At 42.5% G+C, this 18,172-nt stretch overlaps 1 protein-coding gene across 1 annotated transcript in view; it reads right to left on the bottom strand.

Moving 5' to 3' along the window:
* EGFL6 (EGF like domain multiple 6) overlaps positions 1 to 14,137 on the bottom strand; it is a 65,664-nt gene extending 51,527 nt beyond the window's left edge. The window contains exons 1-3 of the mRNA XM_030551994.1: positions 14,058 to 14,137; positions 7,136 to 7,245; positions 918 to 1,010 (exon numbers count right to left, since the gene is read on the bottom strand). Coding sequence (XP_030407854.1) covers positions 918 to 1,010; positions 7,136 to 7,245; positions 14,058 to 14,137 — 283 coding nt within the window. The remainder of the gene's footprint in view (positions 1 to 917; positions 1,011 to 7,135; positions 7,246 to 14,057) is intronic.
* Positions 14,138 to 18,172: the final 4,035 nt, after the last annotated feature.

Genomic DNA, 18,172 nt, shown 5'->3' with positions numbered 1-18,172 from the left:
ACCCTATTTAATGGCACAAAACTGAACACCTCTGCCCTGCCCCTTCTCCGAGACCCTGTCCCTGCTCATTCCATTCCCCCCTTCCTCTGTCGCTCGCTCTCCCCCACCCTCATTCACTTTCACCGGTCTCCGGCTGGGGGTGCAGACTCTGGGGTGGGGCTTGGGATGAGGGTTTGGGGTGCGAGAGAGGGTGCCAGGCTGGGGCAGGGATTGGGGCAAGGGTTTGGGCTGTGTGGGTGGGGTATTCTGAGTGAGCAAAAATATAGGACAGCCAACAACATACACCCCAAATCCTGGCTGCCTGAGCAGAAGAAAGGAAATGTACAGAAGTGGGTCAGAATACTGAACACTTGCACTTTAAGTGGATTTTATATGCTGTAAAGATACTGAAGAAGTATGATTCAATGGATTGGGCACTAGCCTAGGACCTGGGAAACACCTAGGTTCAGTTCCTTGCTCTGCCACAGCTGTCTTGACATACCTTGGGTAAGTCATTTAGCTGCTCTATGCCTCAGTTCCCCCTCTGTACAATGGAGCTAATGGCACTGGCCTGTCTTACAGGAGTACCGTCAGTAAAAATACATGAAAGATTGTGCTGGACTCTCATACTATAGCAATGAGGACCATGTAAGTACTATAGATAGACAAGTACAGTATCTAGAAGAAAGATACTTGTTGAGGGAACAGGTAAGTGGAATGTTTTCATTGAAGACTACCTACTTGTTTTAGTTTCCATATTTATCCTTTAATCACCCATGACAATTCAGAATTCCAAAATCAGTTAAATTTGTAGCTGCAAACAAATTACTGAGATTCCCACCCCCCCCAACTTTTCCATAGGGAGATGAAGACAAGGAGACAGACTGTCAATGATCAAAGTCTCTTTTTTTTGGAGAAGAACTATAATGTGTACAAACCTTGACTGCAGGTTTTCCCTGTAAATCCAGGGAAACATTTGCATTTGTTTGGCCCCATGCACTCGCCATATTTGCACCCATGTTCACAGGTGGCTGGAGGGCAAAACAGAGAGAAATTAAAGGTGGTGTTGCTGGAAGGTAGAGACATTTCTGCATTACAAGAGAACATAGTGTGAACTAAAATTGTCAAAGTATTTCATCTGAATCACTCCACAATACCAGAGGACATTTTAATTGACCAGGACAAAACTGAAGGCAACACAGATAGCTTGCTCTGTCTGCACTAATAAATATTTGTTGAGTGGGGAGCAGGAGGAAGATGCTTGCTAAACATGAGTATGCGAGGGAAAAGAAGGAACTTGGCACTGATGTAGAGCAGAAGAGAGTAGCGCTGCGGACAGAATAGGTTTGGTGCTGGCAGGGTTTTGGGGCTGAAGGGAAAGGAAGGGGAGATGGTGCTGCTATTGGCCTACAAAGTGCTGGATGCACTGAAAGGAATTTCATAGCTTTCTTCCTTCATCCCCTCCAGAACAATCCCCTCACTTTCTTTCCCCCTGCCAAAAATGAGGCTGCATCAGTAAGAGGCTGCATCAGTTTCCTCTTTAGCACCTTCCCTGTCCCTCTGCACAATGGAGTTTGACCGTAGGAGAGCGTGGAGCCACTGGAAGAATACAGCTGCAATCTAAGGCAGCTGCCAGGGTTCTGCTAGATCACAGTACATGCAGAGGTGAAAAGTAACCTGGTATGGGCCGGTACAGAGGACTGGTAAGAAAAGGAGACTGGTTGAGGGGGGGAGAAGCCTGCTCCCTGCATAAGAATAGTTTAAACTCAGCTGTTCCCTGAATGGTTCAGCCCTGGGGGTTAGGAGTGGATTCTGGCATCCTTATTAATTTCACTTACAGTAGCTGGGGGGAGTGGGGAGGATGTGTTTGACCATGGCAGGGGCAGTCCTTGTCTGCCCCCGGGGATCAAGGGATCTCTCCAATACTAATATACACAACAAATACAAGCATTTGGCTGCACAGCTTAAATCCAGAGCTAATAAAAGCAGGTGGAAGGGGAAAACTCACTGTCACATTGGTTTCTCATCTCCTCCCTTCCCCTCCTCCAGCCAGGCTGCAGACAAGACTCTGCATTCCTTCCCCCACTCTCCCCTACAGCAGGGATTCTCCTCTAGGCTCTAACTTGCAGTAGGGACACTGGCTGAGATGCCTGCTGCTGCCGCCTGCATAAGAACAGTCTAAACTCAGCTGTTCCCTGCACAGTTCAGCCCCTAGAATCAGAAGCTGTTTCTGGCATCCTTGTTAATTTCACTCACAGTTGTTGTTTAGGGGGAGGTGGGTGTGACCATGGCAGGAGCAGTTCTTTTCTGCCCGGGATGAGGGGATCTCCTATACACAAAAAACACAATCAAAATCAGGAACCATTTCCAAGTTCAAATCTATCCCATTCCCTCCCCAGCAGAGGATCATGGTTGTGATGTCCAAACTGCTTGCAGATCCTCTTTGAAATGTTACTGAACCGCACAGGGAACAGCTGAGTTTAAACTGTTCTTATGCAGGAGGCAGGCTTCTCCCTCCCTCAGCCAGTCCCCTGCTCCCTGCTGCAAGCTAGAGGGAAGCCCCTGCAGCTGCTGTTCAGTGCCAGGCAGGGAGAAAGCACGGAGCCTAGTGTCAGCATCCTGGCTGGAGGAGGAGGGAAGACATGGAGAAAAATGTGACAGTGAGTTTTCCCTTTTTCAGGCTAATTCCAATAGTAAAGTTTTATTACAGCTAGTACTGGTAGTAGTAATAGTAGCTTTATTTTCTCTGTATGTCATGCAATGGGAAGGATCCATGAAGTATGTAGGAGAGGTGGGTTGCTTGTGATTGGACCATATGGGTAAGAAAGGTAAATTACTTTCACCCCTGCCCAAACCCCAGAGCTCCCAGCTGCCTCTGCAGCTGGTAGCTCTGGGGGTGATTTAAAGGGCTCAGCCCCTAGCTTCAGATGAATCCCTGAGCCCTTTAAATCCTGATTTAAAATCCCTGGGATTTAAAGGCCCCACCCTCTCTGATAGAGGCCATGCCTCTTCCAATTGAGGCCCCTCCCCCTCTGCAGGACTCTGGACTACTGACAAGTCCTTTAAGTTACTTTCACCCCTGAGTACATATTTCTGCTCATCCAGTCATAGAGTTTACTTGCTGTGGGGGAACAGGTGAATGGAAATATATAAGCCTGATAGAAGCTTAGAAATTTGGAACTAAAATGTGCATCTCTCAAAGTCTCAAACTCATCTATATTCGTTCATTATCATTAGTGTTCATAAGTGCTGTATTAGAGATATTTAGCATTTTAAAACCCAAGATTCAGTTGTAATGTAAGGTCTGAGCTTTTCTCCCTTTTCCTCTGAATTCCCCCTCATTGTCCTTTGTCCATGCCTCTTCCTTCCTTTTTCTACCCACTCTGAAGTTCCGCTTATGAATCTCTCCAGAGAGGCTTTCTCTCTCTAGAATACTGCTGAATTGTCTTCTTTTCTAAGCCATTCTAGAGCAGCTTCAGGTTACTATAAATAAGCAGAGTCAGACTCTCTGCCAATTGATTGAGACCCCATGCAGTTCCCTTGGAAATAAATCAGATTATGTGCCAGTTCAATCTCTACGTAATTTTCCTGATGTGTCTGAACACTTTCTAATTACAGGGTCCGACATGCCACCCGAGAATTGCAGTGACTGTCTGGCACAATGCCCATGTAGCACAATATTTCTGTAAATAGTAGTAAGATGTTTAACATCTAATGGTAAAGCGCACACAGTATTTAAAGTCTTCCCATATAGTATGAACATACTGGAGAAACTAATGATGTCAAGACAGCTTCAAATACACTTGTGCATCCTGGTATGTAAAGAGCAAAAATCTAGGCCTGGATTCTAAATTACTATTTAGTAATGTATATTCCATCCCAAGCTGAGAGTTACATTTTTCTTTTAAAAGAATACCATACAATTTGGCTAGATTTACTGGCGGGGGGAATTTATAATTACTCCTTCCATCAGCAAGGTCTTCCACACAAGGCTGACTCACTCTAAGGAAGGTCAGGCCAAATAGCTCTAACTCCTGCCAGGAACTTTGTAGAAGCTTCCAGGTGTGTGTGTGTGTGGGGGGGGGGCATCAGAGACTCAGGAACATATCTAGTCCATACTCTGTCAGGGGTCGGCAACCTTTCAGAAGTGGTGTGCCGAGTCTTCATTTATATACTCTAATTTAAGGTTTCGTGTGCCAGTAATACATGTTAACTTTTTAGAAGGTCTCATTCTAGAAGTCTATAATATATAACTAAACTATTGTTGTATGTAAAGTAAATGTTTTTAAAAATGTTTAAGAAGCTTCATTTAAAATTAAATTATAATGCCGAGCCCCCCGAACCCGTGGCCAGGACCCGGGCAGTATGAGTGCCACTGAAAATCAGCTCACGTGCCGCCTTCAGCACATGTGCCAGAGGTTGCCTACCCCTGCTCTAAGTGCTCTCTCCCTGGGTGGGGGTGCAGGTGTAAAAATAAAACCAAAAAACCTTTGCTTTGTCCTGTTCAAGGTGAAATATTGCCCACCTAATTCAATGCCCCCAACCTACTTGCTAGGCTCACCTCTGGATTCTAACCTCACCTTCATCTATAACTTTGCCTCTGGCTTGTACATGGTGGTTACTAAGTTGTGCTTTATATCTTTTGCTTGGAAGAAACATGAAGCGCACTAGAGCGGATTATAAATTACAATACCTCTTCCACCTGGTAAGCCTGAACATATTTATGAGTTTAAGCTTTTTAATTCACAACCCATTATGTTATTAGCCAGTAGGTGGGTGCCCTTCTTTCTACTACTTCCAAATTGTTCTGAGGGCTTGGCACTTCTTTACAAAACCTGCTCACATGAGCAAGAAATTCAGTGTGATTACGAACATCAGTAAGTGCTATGCAGCATGCAAAAGACTTACTGAACCAGTACTTTAAAATATACCCAGACTTTAACTCTTTAATATTTCATGAACCATTGTGGCTTAATTTTCAGTGCATTCAATGCACTACTAAACATTGCAGAACTGGAAAACTGCCATCTTGATATTTTTGGTATCCATGAGCAAGTGGGTTGTAAGAATGTCAGCTTTTGCTGTTCAGGATCTAGATCTCTCCAGTCTCCCTTTTTGTTAAAGCAATAAAAAGTAAGAGCAAGAATTTCAAATGTGTGTTCAAGGTTAGGCACCTAAATTCTTGTCTAGACACCTAAATAAATACCTTGTTTTTTCTCCCCAGAGGTTTTGAGCACCAGACTACTTAAGGGCCTAAATAAGATTTAGATGCCTAACTTTGGACACCCAAGTTTGAAAAAATTGGCCTAAATTAGCACTGTTGCTCAGGACAGTGGTTATGAGTAGTCAGGGGGTTGTGGCTTTTTGTTTGGTAATTCAGGACTTAACTGATTTGTCACAAGTCTGTTGTAAAGCACTGGGGAAATAGGTGTTTCACAAGTCTTTTACCCTGCTACAGAGCTGTTATTTTATTTTCCAGAGGAGCTTATAAAATGGTATTTAGTAATTGAGAATCAGAGCATTGTATCTTGAACATGAGACCCTAAAATATTTTACAAAAGCAGATATTCTCCAGTATGACACATTTTCTTTTTTAAATTGAAGTCCTAATCGTGCAATGCATAGATGCAAGTAACTCCTGCTGAAGTCAGTGGGATGTTGTTGTTGTTGGTTATTTTCATTACCATAGCATCTAGGAGCCCTGGAGAAGTGCACAAAGCTTATAGGATCTTGTCTCAATTCTCTTGTATACCTGTATTACCAGTTAAAGCACATAGGAAAGCCACAATTTAGAATTTGCCAGAATTAGCACAATGGAATTTAGGTATCTTTTATTAAGGTCTTTAAAAATTTGTTAAACATTTATTAAAATGGATTAATCCTTTGCGTTTAAATCACCTCGTATCTCAAATAATGAAGAATTTCACCGTACCTAAACTGACAAACCCTGAATGAAAAGTTGCACGCTGTGAAATCAGTATTTTTTTTTTAAAAAAAAGGATCCTCATCTGCCTCGAGGAGCTACTGCATCTTTATTTACAGTTTAGATTTACATCCTGGTTGACTCAAACCAGAAATCTGCCAGGTGAAGAATTTCAAGAACTTGTGAAAACTGGAACCAATAGGAGGTCATGTGAATGCTTTTGGGTGAAAAAAGTGACTAGCTGCATTTGCTCATCCAAATTACTTTTGCATAATGCCTTATTTACCTCTGTGTATTCTTTAGCACCAGAACTAGAGTTATACAAACAATGCAAAATTATTAAGGAATCCCTTTGCTCAAGTTTTCTTAAACAGAACAAAAACAAAACAAAAAAACACACACACTAGCATTGCTATCTGGAAAGCATATTAATACAGTTATAAGGAGAAGAGGCTTTGGGGCATCACTCCCTTTCAGACAGCATTCTACTGGTTTTTACCAATTATACACTGAACCTTTATTAAACTTCGACAGATAGTCAGCACTAAGTTTATCGGCACAGCAGATGAACTTTAGGAGGAGTCAATTTCTCAGCTGCTCCAACATTTTATGAGTTCATTGTGCTTTGCCTAAATACAGCTGGGGAGAGATTTCATATTACCCTCTGCCTTGCATTTGTATGCCCTTAAGAGATTGGAAGCCTCTTAAAAGCCATTGATCCTTCATTAAACCAGCTCCCCAGGGACCAGAATACTGGCTGGCAACATAAGTTCTAGTCAGATGGACTTGTTGCTTGAATTTTATTCTCTTTTTAGATGGTGAAAACTATTGCTTCCCAGAGAATCTGAAGATAAAGGCTGCCACTTAATGAAAAGCATCTGTCTGTAAATATAGTTTTAGTGACAACAGTCTGCATTTATGATTTTTTTGGATCTTGTTATAATTTTCGATGGCTATCTTGGTACAGGCATTATCCAGTTCTTATCTTTCAGTTTTGTTATGCAGAAGGTCAGGCTAGATAATCCTAATGGTCCCTTATGGCCTTAAAAAGTTTATCCAATTCTGCATTTTTAAAGAGATTCTCTCTAAAACTTATTTTCTTCATGCTCCTACAGTATATTGAATCCTCACTTGTTCTGCTTCCTATAACTTCTGGTGGGCGCATAAGGAGCCACATTATTAAAAGCTAAGTGCACAGTCATGAAGATGTCAATGGTTATTTGCTAATGTTACCTTCGCAGTGCCCTTTGTTCTTTCTCCAGCCATAGCAGCACTCGAGCTTAGAACCGTAGCGACAAACCCCAGGCTGGTTCACACTCAGCAGCTGCCTGTGACCTCTTGAGCTGTGCACGAAGCATAACATTAGCTGCAGCAGAGGAACACATTTTAATCTACCATCACACTGCCTCCTTTGCACTTTTCAATCAAATTTTATCCACCGCCACACCTTTTAATGTTGCTGACTTGCGTGACTGAAGTAGTCAATAGGGTTCATTGAAGGGATGCTAAGTTGGTGGTTTGGAGTTTTCAAACTGTAACTAACTTACAGCTTTTCTATTAAAATTGCAAAGTAGAAAATAGAGCCAGATCCTGAGCTCATACAAGTCAGTGTAGCTTCACTGGAGTCAATGGGGTGATTCCATTTTGCACCACATGAAGAAGTGGGCCACGGTGACTAATTCTACAATGCTAATGACCAAATTACAATACCTATGGAAAATCAGTGCTGCATAAAACCTGAGGTGGATACTATGCAGTGATGGTTTTTGGGGTCCCCCACCTGCCCATTAACCTCCCCCCAGCCCATCTGTTTTTCCTCCTTCAACTCTTGTCCATAAAGTCTTCTGCCATTCAGCCATCTATGCACATAACTCAGTCCCTGACCTGAAATCCCATGCATTCATCCCCTTCTCCAAGCCCCTCCTTAATACACTTCCTTGACAAAGTCTACAAATATTTGTCCTCCTTCAAAGAAAATGTTGCCTCATTAGAGATAGTTCAGTAGCTGGAATTTCCAGGTGAAGGTGTGGGTATATACAGGGCAATTTGTGGGAACATACAAGTCCTATACTGAAAATAAGACTCATGCATTTTTGTACTTCCTCTGATACATATTAAAGTCATAGCTTTATCTCCTGATGATAGTGTCATTAATGCCTGTCACTTTGTATTGAGTTGTAATATAAAAAACTTTTATTAGAGCAACTATGGAGTTACAATACTCATTACAGATTTCTAAGGCAGTCATCCTCACAGGAACCATTCACATAAATTAAGAGGAAAAGAATACTTCCAAAGATAGGGAATGATATTTCCCTCTGCAAAACTGCCTTCTGAAATGGAACTGTCACCAAAGGCAGGCCAGCCAGGAGACAGGTCATCAGAAGGAATCCAAGAACTCATAGTTATTGGCGAGCCTCAACAAAGTGTTGTATCTTGCCCTGCGGCAAAGACTTAGGGGTCTGATGGAGCTCTGTAACGTCTATTTGATAGAGGTTTTTATAACATGCTCAGCACTATAGTATCTGAGCGTCTTTCAGCAGTGCATTAATGCAGGGACGCCCAGAGGATTCAGGGTGCCTGGGGTCTTTGGTGGCGGGGGGTCCTTCCATTCCCACTGCCGAAGACCCGGAGTGGAAGAAGCTCTGGTGGCCCAGGCCCCATGAGAGTTTTCTGGGGCACCCAGAGCGAGTGAAGGACCCTGCTCCAGCGCCCCTGAAAAACTCTCATGGGGGGCCCCTGCGAGGCCTGGGGCAAATGCCCCACTTGCCCCTCCCCCCCCGGGCAGCCCTGCATTAACGCACGTGACTCATCTCTCACATAGTGTTTATTCTCTCATTCCTCTCCCCAAAGGAAGAAGCATGTGCAGTGAAGTGTTTTTGTCTGGCAAGGGGTGTCTTAAAATATAAAGATACCTGTTTCCATATGTTTGTTAGAAAAGGCAAGATCAAAGAAATGTCTTGCTGATCCTTAGTTCTTGGAAGGTCACGTCAGGTTTCATTGAAGCCTGCTACCATAATGGCTGTAGATGATATTGTAACCCACACACCACCTGCGTGTGGTGTTCTGTCCTCTCGAGTGTCACTGAGACCACTTAGCTAATGCTGAAGCAAACTCATTAATTTCTAAGGGCCATGTAGCTTTTAGCTCATGCCGTAGAGGCTCATGCATTAAGCTTCAGAGATCCCAGGTTTGATCCCGCCCACTAACGACAGGGGTCTGTTAGTGTTACAGTGCCACCGGTGGCTGGCTGACACCATTAACTTTACAAATGCATGTTAAAGTTTCTAATGTCATTCCAATAATCAGTTCATTATTCCTAGCCTCTGAATTTGGGGCTGTTTGATTTTTCTCATTCAAAACAGTTTTGCCTTTCCCTTTCTTTAACAAAAAAACTGAATCTATAGGTAGCACAGTGCACGGAGTAGTCCTGGGGGAGTTCTGCACCACTGCACACCTGTAGAATTCATGTGCTGGGGCAGAATTATTCCCCCCGCCCGCAAAAAAAATACATTCTGCAGGAAAGTTGCTGCAGTTATGCCTTTTGCTCATCAGGGCCACTGCGTTGCCAGAACAGAGCAGTTGCTCCCAGGCCAGCCTCAACTGTGCACAGGGAAGAGAAGCTGCCTTCCTCACAGTGCCCTGCCCAGGAGGAATGAGATATTGGGGCGTGTGTGGACAGCATTGGACACATGGGGCTGCTTGGGGCTGTATGTCACAGACTGGGGCAGGAGCTGAATTGGAGTGGGGGTGCAGGGTCACATGAGGTTGGTGAGAGGTGGGATGGCTGAGTACGGATGTAGGCCACTTTGGGATAGGAAGGGGGGGTGCAGGGACACATGGGAACAGGGGAAAATGTGCCTGACTGAATGAAAGAGGCTAAGGGACAGCCAGGGTCTGCATGGTGGAGGATCCCTAACAATCCCTCCCTTTCCAAAAATAAAAACAAACCCCAAACCAAAAACCCTGTTCCATACTTCTCCTGCCCACATCCAACAACCCTCCAAGTTCACACCAAGGCTCCTTCCAGGCAATTCCTTCTCTTTCCCTCAGCTCCTCCATTACCTCGACTCAGCCAAGCCTTTGCACTGCTTCAGAGGGGTGCGGGAAATATGTTTCTGTATTATAGTTTAGATGTATTACTCAGAATTCTGTATTAATATGACTAGCAAGGAATCTATTTGACAAAAAAAAACCCAAACATTTCCTGGATCTTTTTTGTTGTCTATATTGTTACAGACATAATTGCTGACAAGTATTTTGAAATAAATTACCAAAATAATTGAACCTGGTGTGATTATATTGTTATTTTGGCAAATAAAATGTGCACAATTTTAAAATATTGTATGCAGAAATTTAATTTTTTGGTGCGGAATTCCTCCAGGAGTAACTGAGGAAGTGACCCAATCAGTGTTAAAGATATGAGGGGGGGTAAAAAAAAGTTCTCTCTTCTTACCCCACACTATGTTGCTAACTTGTGATAGATACACCCATAAATAATAGGTATGCTTTATGGTATGTGCTGTATACATACACTTAAGCACTGTGTCATTTGAAGCGTGTTTGTTTTACACTGAGTTATGACCTCTCTTGAAAAACTAACAAATCTGCAAAAATCCCTGACATTTATCTTCTGTTATCATTTGATTTAGTTGGGGTTGGTCCTGCTTTGAGCAAGGGGTTGAACTGGATGACCTCCTGAGGTCTCTTTCAACCCTAATCTATGAAATTCCCAACTTTGCCCTAGCCAACTCTGGTTATGAAACATGATGAAGCTTCAGCGAGAGTTCCTTCAGAACCCCAGAAAGAATTCTGGCTGAGTCAGCAAGAATTTGCCTAAGGTTTCCATCATGCCCTTCCTCCTCCTCCTCCTTGCCCCTCTCTCCTCCAAAAAACCTCTCTTTACAGCATGGTTCTGCCTCAAAGGCACAACTGCAGCCCTGTTTTGTTTACCCTTTAAATAACTGTAGACTGTTTTCATGCCCATCTCCCTCTAATCACTTTATACAAATCTAGTTCTTTTAAGTCTCTCCCTAATGTCTAGCCATTCTTTTCAGCATGTTGCCATTTTGTCACTATTCTCTGAATTGTTTCCAATTCAAATATATATTTCTGGTAATGAAAGACCTAGAACTGAACACAGTATTCGAATGGATTGATCCTACTGTTCTTTTGCTGACAACATTCCTGTCTAAATCAATGGGAGTTTTTTCCTGAGTTAGTACTGCAGGACTAGGGCCTAGGGTGAAATCCTGGCCCCAATTAAATCAATGGAAGTTTTACCAGTATTTCATCCCTAATACGTGGAATAACCTGAACTTTAAAGAAAAGAACCATTTTCATCTGCTCCACAATATGATGCCTCTGACCACACCACAAAAATCTTATCGATCTTTTCTTTTCGTCTTTCTTAACTTTCTGAAAGCTTGTTTCTTAACAGTTTACGACCTGTATGTTTCCTTTTGTTATCACTTCTTTCCAGGACTGCCTTTTCAGTGACTGATTAGTATTAACTTCAGTTTTTCAAAGCTGATTCTAATTTTGCTATTTCCTGTCCATATTTCTAAAAACTCTATAGGACACTTGGTATTTGAGTCCCTTTAATTTAGTATTCTCTACAAAATCTATTTAACATGCTGTTTAACCCTTCCATACAGATGTTTAAAGTCTGTTTTAATTAGACCAAGATGCAACTCTGATCTTGGCCAAAACCCACTGGGAACCACCACCAATCTGTCTTGTCATACCTATGCATGGACATTGAGCAAGCATCAGCCTTCAAATTTCCCGGTTTAATGTTATATAATTGAGGTTTTAATACAACACATCACTGGTTCAACTAAAAATCAAAGACACATTTTCTGTTGAAATGCCTTCATTCTGCAATTTCAGGCCTGTGAAAAAGCTCGAAACACAAATGCATAAAACCTCAAGAAATAACTAACACGAACATAATGCTTGTTACGGATGCCCTGCTTGAACTGCAAAATGTGTTTTTTCTATATGAGCAGCTCTGGAGTTCATAAACTTGAGTCCCTGAGCGGTTCCTGAAAAACTGAGCACTTGACAGTTCTGAACATGCTGGAACAGCACACTTCACCTTGCTGAGAAGAAACATACCAGTTCATGACCCTAAGGCTAAACATCTTGAAAACGTCATCTAATTCCTATGAATGCTCCTTTTTAATAATTACTATTTTATTGTGGTCTTTATGGCTTCTTGCTTAACTCTGAATGTGAAGCCCTGGAGAAGTTTGTCTGATACTGAATAACTTTAATTCCCTCTTAAAATTATATGTTGGATCTTACCTCGATGTTCTCCTTGTGGGATACAAATGTTTAAAAACTTTAACATATGGTTATTAAGAGTGTCTATTTCTACAAGCAATTTTAAGAGAAGGGCAATTTATAGCCTTCTGTATTTTGCTTACCTTCTTTGTATTCATCTATAGCTCCTCGAGTTTTTTAAGTTAGAGCCAGAGCCATCCCCACTGTAACCCCATTGACTTCAGTGGAGTTGCTCCAGGGAAAGTTTAGTCTATAGTCTGTAAAATAGGGGGGGAAAGTCTTAACAATTTGTCTCTTCAGTAGTATTATACTTAGGGTGACCAGATGTCCTGATTTTATAGGGACAGTCCTGATATTTGGGGCTTTTTCTTATATAGGTGCCTATTCCCCCTTACCCCCATCCCGATTTTTCACACTTGCTATCTGGTGAACCTAGTTATACTCAGCTTTATAAAATCAGAGCTGTACCAACAAACAGTTCTTAATTTAACATACTGCACATCTATCTGCACCTACTTACTGGAAAAGGTTTGATTCATCCAAAGCTCTGTGGGAAAACACATGAAGATATAGATGCCTATGGAAAGTCTATTAAATCTTTGTCAGTCAAAGTACCATACAAGAACCTCTCCACTCAGGCAGAAACAGCATAAATAGGAAAAGCTGAACACCGCAAACAGCTGCTTGCACCCAATCAAAGTTCAAGAGGATCATTGCCCTCCAGAATAAGTTGCTGCAACAGCCACTGATAAGAAACCAGTTAAAGAAGGAAAAAGCAAAAGCAGGTGTTCAAACCTGAATTGAATAATACACATTAAAGTTAGTGATAGGCTTGAAACAAAACTCCAGGTCTGGCTACCCATGAAGCTGCAAATTCCTAACTAGAATCCACATTTCGCCCCCCCCCCCCAACTTTGTAATGGATCAACCTAAACCTCTAGATCCAAATGCTCCAAAACTTTGCAGTTTTAGGAATCTGATTCTGAAATGTTCAGCTTGGGTCTCTCTCTAACTGCAATTCACATAATATATGTTTTACACTTATACCTAGGTATCATGAGAGTGGTACATTACAAATTTATGTACGTATGCACATGCATTAACACATACATAGCAATACACACATTATATAATACATCCCCAACATAGATGATGTTAAATTGCATCATCATGTAGAGGAACAGGGGGAAAACTTAAATTAACATACATTTGAGTAGAACTGGGAAAATACTGAAGAAAAAATTGCAAATATTCATTTAATAAAAAAATCACCAGCCCTTTGTATTGGTTTTCTGTGATCATTAGAACAAGATCATTTCTTGTTCTCATGAATGGTTGCAGAAAGCAAAACTCTCACCAAGAGAAGTGGACAGGTGTCTGGGCAAATGTTCATAGGGAAAGTGTTTCTATCGCCACCTTGGTATCTCCGATGTCCCTCCTCCTAAAATTAAGAGATTCACTCACCCATCAGAGCAGAAATCCTGGGGTGCCCAATCACACATCCTCGACAGCGAACCGTCGAAGAGACAACCAAAGCAAACAGCTGTCGGACGGGACAACCCACAGGGTGAAATATGTCCCAGGAAGCGTTCAGCAACCCGCTGAGACTAACCAACACATCTGTACCGCGCCCGTTCCCTGATCGCTGGCCAGCAGAAACAAAGGACGGACACTCGGCGCATGGACGGTTCGCACAACTTCTGCGCTAGTCATAGCAGAGAGCTTGCCCAGCTCTCGCCTGGGGTCTGAGCGCTCCTTCGCTGGGAGAGACAGACAGACAGACCACCCCCTAATTTCACCCTCCTCTGCCTGGCCCCCGTGCAATGGAGAGGAGAGCAGTGCACTGGGCTGGTCCTGTTCTACTAACCTGGCGGTGTCAGCAAATCCGCGGGTAACAAAGGGCAGCAAGGTGGCTAGCAAAGCGCTGCAGCAGGCGATCGGCCCCATGTCTGAGCTGCACAGAGAAGCGGGGGGAGAGAGAGTGAGCTCTGTGCTGCTGCCTTTGTGGGTGTGATTTGCCTCCCCCTCCAGTGCCGGCTCGGGGCTCCGGAGCGAGGTTTAGCAGCAAGCAGGGACAGCAAACCCCGGCGGCGGGCGGGTGAGCAGAGGAGGATTGCGGGGAGCTCCGCCAGAGGGGACATCCACACCGCCCCCCTCCCCAAACCCTGCTAGTCGGGGATCTAGTTAAATAAGACACGGGTAGGCTGGGGGCGGGTCACTCGCTTCCACGGGGAGTCCGCCTACAGCAACACACACGCTGGGCTTTGCACGCTGCTGCCGCTTCAAAGCAAGTGGCATACAGTGACCGCTGAGCGTGGGATGCGGGGAAAGATGGGCCCAGGTTGGCCCCAGCCAACCCATTAATTAACGCTCCCAGCCCCAACCCACCGCAAAGAGAGAAAAGAAATTCAGCATTACCCAGAATCTTGCTTGCAGATAACGATCCCGAGAGGAGGGGAAGGAAGAGAAAGGCAGGCTTGTTTAACACAGCTTCTCCTGTGAAGTAGAGGCTGCTGGCACCTAATCCAAGGGTAAAACAAGGGTGACAATGACAAGTCCTGACAAACCCCCGCTTACAGAAGTGGTTAATCATGGATTGTTAGCGATGGCCAGTACAAATTCCCATAAACATTCCCAGGCCTTTTGTGCTGGCTTTCTGCAAACAGGGATTGATTTTAGTGGTGCAAACATGAAGGAAAGTGAATTTCAGGCATAAGTGTATTTACAAACCAAGAGTTTCATGTTTGCACTTACGGGTATTGTCTCCTCCAGCTGCCCCCGACCTCCCTGCCGTGGCAAACATTTATTGTTATTGAACATATTTAGTATGGCAGTGCCTAAGAGCAGCCAAGAACGGGACTCCCTTGTGCTAGACACTGTACAGACAAAGCGGGAGATGGTCCCTGCCCGAAGGGCATGCGCGTTCATTCTTAACACATCCCACCAGGGGTGCTGGGACAATTTATATAATAGGGTGCTGAGACTGTAAACCCTGTATATAATGGAAACCACTTCAGACAGGGGGCACAGCAGCACCCCCAGTTCTAGCACCTATGCATCTACATATTTCCATTCTCTTTTCTGGATAACTTTGGAGATAAGCTGTTGAACTTTCTAGGGAATCTTGGCATTTGTTATGTATCTAGTATTCTCCTGAGGCATTTTTTCTTCCAAAGACAGTTAGACATGCGTCTATACCTTTGGTAGATTTCCAGCTTTCACATTCCTATATTAAGGTGGAAATAACATTTAAGTTAAAGAGTGAGAGTTTGGTCTTTAAACTGTAGATTTTCAGTGACTGAGTCTTGTTTAAGCTAATGAAACCAACTGCCACCTTGTCAATTCAGGACATTATTTCCTTCTGGACATCCCCCTAGTCTTCAGTGCTGCTGCCAAGATATGAGAATTGACTACCCCGGGATTCCTTTGCCTTCTAACAATGCCTGAGTTCAGAGCTGGTGGGGTTCTCAGATGTATTTATTTTTCATAGCTATTAACTCTTTCTTTTGTGATACTTTCAATCTTGACTTGCAGGTTGGCTGAACAGTCACTCAGAAAAGCTGTGTTGTCAGCAAAATTTAATCTTCTAGTGTCCTGTTGTTGACCCATGCAATGTCTGTTTTGCATTGATATAGGCTTTCTCTCATAATGAGGTCAATGGTAAAAGGTTTGGAAGAGGAATGCATCCTTGTTTCACACCAGTGTCTGTGTTAAGCCATCAACATTCTTTGTAAATAAAAAGGTTTGCATCAAATAAATATCCAATTCCATCTTCTATTTTCTCTTTCTTATAGAAACAAACACAAGACCCCAAACATTGGCTAATCACTGGATCTCAAAGGGACTTAACACAGAGGACAGGCAAAGAGCAGTCCAGAATAGACAGGGATGGCAGAGCCTTATTTGTGCCCTAATGTAGCATTTGGCTCTGGCAGCATGGGAAGGATTCAGATTCAGTTTTCTCACCAGCAATATCTGGGCCTGGGTTTGGTCAGTGAACAGAAACAATGGGCAAAATTTCAGTCTATTTATAGCTATGCAAATGCAGAGTTACAACAGTATGTATCTTGAGTAACTGATGCCAGAATCTGACTAGATGCAATGCAACTTATCTGAGTAACCACAACAGATCAAACTTTACCATACTATATCAAGTATATGCAATGCTGTTCACAAACAATTCAGAAAGGTAAAGTATTCTCAAAAAAAATGTGTGAAATACAGTCATATGACAAATTCAAAATCTGCTATGAAATTTCCAGAGCTGAAAAACCCTCCAATAAATTTGTGGAGTAATTTATTCTTTGCAGATTATTCACCCATTTCTAATCACAATAATGAATCTGACTCAATAGAGAGCAGGCAAAGCTGTGCCTTAAGGAACCTTGTCTAGTAAAAATACTTTGCACTTGTGTAACAACTTCCATTCAATGATATCTTAGCTTTTTATAAACAAAGAAGTCTTGCAACACCCTTGTGAGCTAGGTAAGAAGCACTATCCTCATTTGATAGAAGCAGCAGCTAAGAGAAGTTAAATGAAATGCCCACGATTCCACAGGACATCTGTGGCAGGGACAGGAATTGATGCCAGATCTTTGATAGCAACTTCTGTTCCTTAACCACAGGATCAACCCTTTCTACTCTTTGTAAGTACAAGTGTTTTAAGCAGAAATGCCTGTCCAACTGTATCTGAACTCTACCCAGAGTGATCATTAAGTCTCCCCATCATGCACGCACGCACACACACACACACACACACAAAAAAACCCTTACCAAATTATAATATTTTATCCAAAATCCATATAACAGTCTGACATTTCTCTGTATTTCTCATCCAGTCTTGATGTTAAATATCCCATGATGGGCTCCCCTGCTGATTTTTCCTTTGTCTCCTTTGACTGCAGACTTCCTCCCAAAGTGGCCTTGTGCAGACTCTATATTATCTCATAGATTGCCGATTTTAGTTGGAGGTATTCTTGGAGATTTCATCACATGACAATCTTTAATTAAAGACTAATCTTAATTTAATTTAAGGTACTTTGGTGAGACAGATTGGGGAAATATGCACTGCTAATATGAGTGTCCTTGAATTTGGCTGCCTGTGTGGTCAACAAAGAGAGGAATTCAATAGTTCAGTAATGTTTAAGAGCACTACATTTCCTTAAAATGTATATTATAAAAACATGGAGATTTCATCATGCATGTGCACTTCTATAGACACTCAATTAATGCAGCCTTTGCAAGACATGCCATTAAAATAATAATCAGTGTTTTACTGAGTGAAGGTGAATTTGATTCTGAATTTCAAAATTGCATAGTTGTGCACTGTAATTCTTCCCTTCAAAATCATTTTAGATTATACTAATCTGTTGATAGGTAAGAGCCAGACTTTCCAAAGGGCTGCCTTATGTTTAGTAAGATAAATTGAAATACTAGATTTCATACAGGATGTTTAAACTTTTGCCAGTACATTAATATTTGCAATGCTGTCTCCTTTTAAGGATTCAGTCCTGGAAGATAGTGAGCTATCCTGTGAGATGTGTGTTCCCACTCAGCATTTGCCAGATTAATCCCAAAGGCAGGGTTCAAATGAGAGGCTTTAAACAGTGAAAGAACCCAGTGAAATGGGACATAGACTTTACTCATGCTTGGCATCTGAGTTTGGTTTTACTCTAGGCCTTCCTTATACAAAACAGAGTGCAATGACCTTCTTCTGAAGCTACCAAGGCCCTATCTACGTTATTACCTATAAAGGAATCAGGGAACTTGGTTACAACATATTTCTCCCCTAATTGCCAGTAGTTTAAAAAAATAAAGTGAGTAAACTAACCTAAACCAATCCTCATATTCCCCGAATGGGCAAACTCCATTCTCCTGTGTTTCCAGCAACAACACTACTGCCAATCTGGTTACAACATGATTAAAAATTGTAGGAGGTTACTACAGAGCCATGTCCCTTTAACAGTACAACATTAAAACAGG

This window comes from Gopherus evgoodei, chromosome 1, assembly GCF_007399415.2.
Source record: "Gopherus evgoodei ecotype Sinaloan lineage chromosome 1, rGopEvg1_v1.p, whole genome shotgun sequence".
NCBI lineage: Eukaryota > Metazoa > Chordata > Testudines > Testudinidae > Gopherus > Gopherus evgoodei.
The sequence above is the reverse complement of the archived record's forward strand: the minus strand, read 5'-3'. Positions and strand labels throughout refer to the sequence as shown.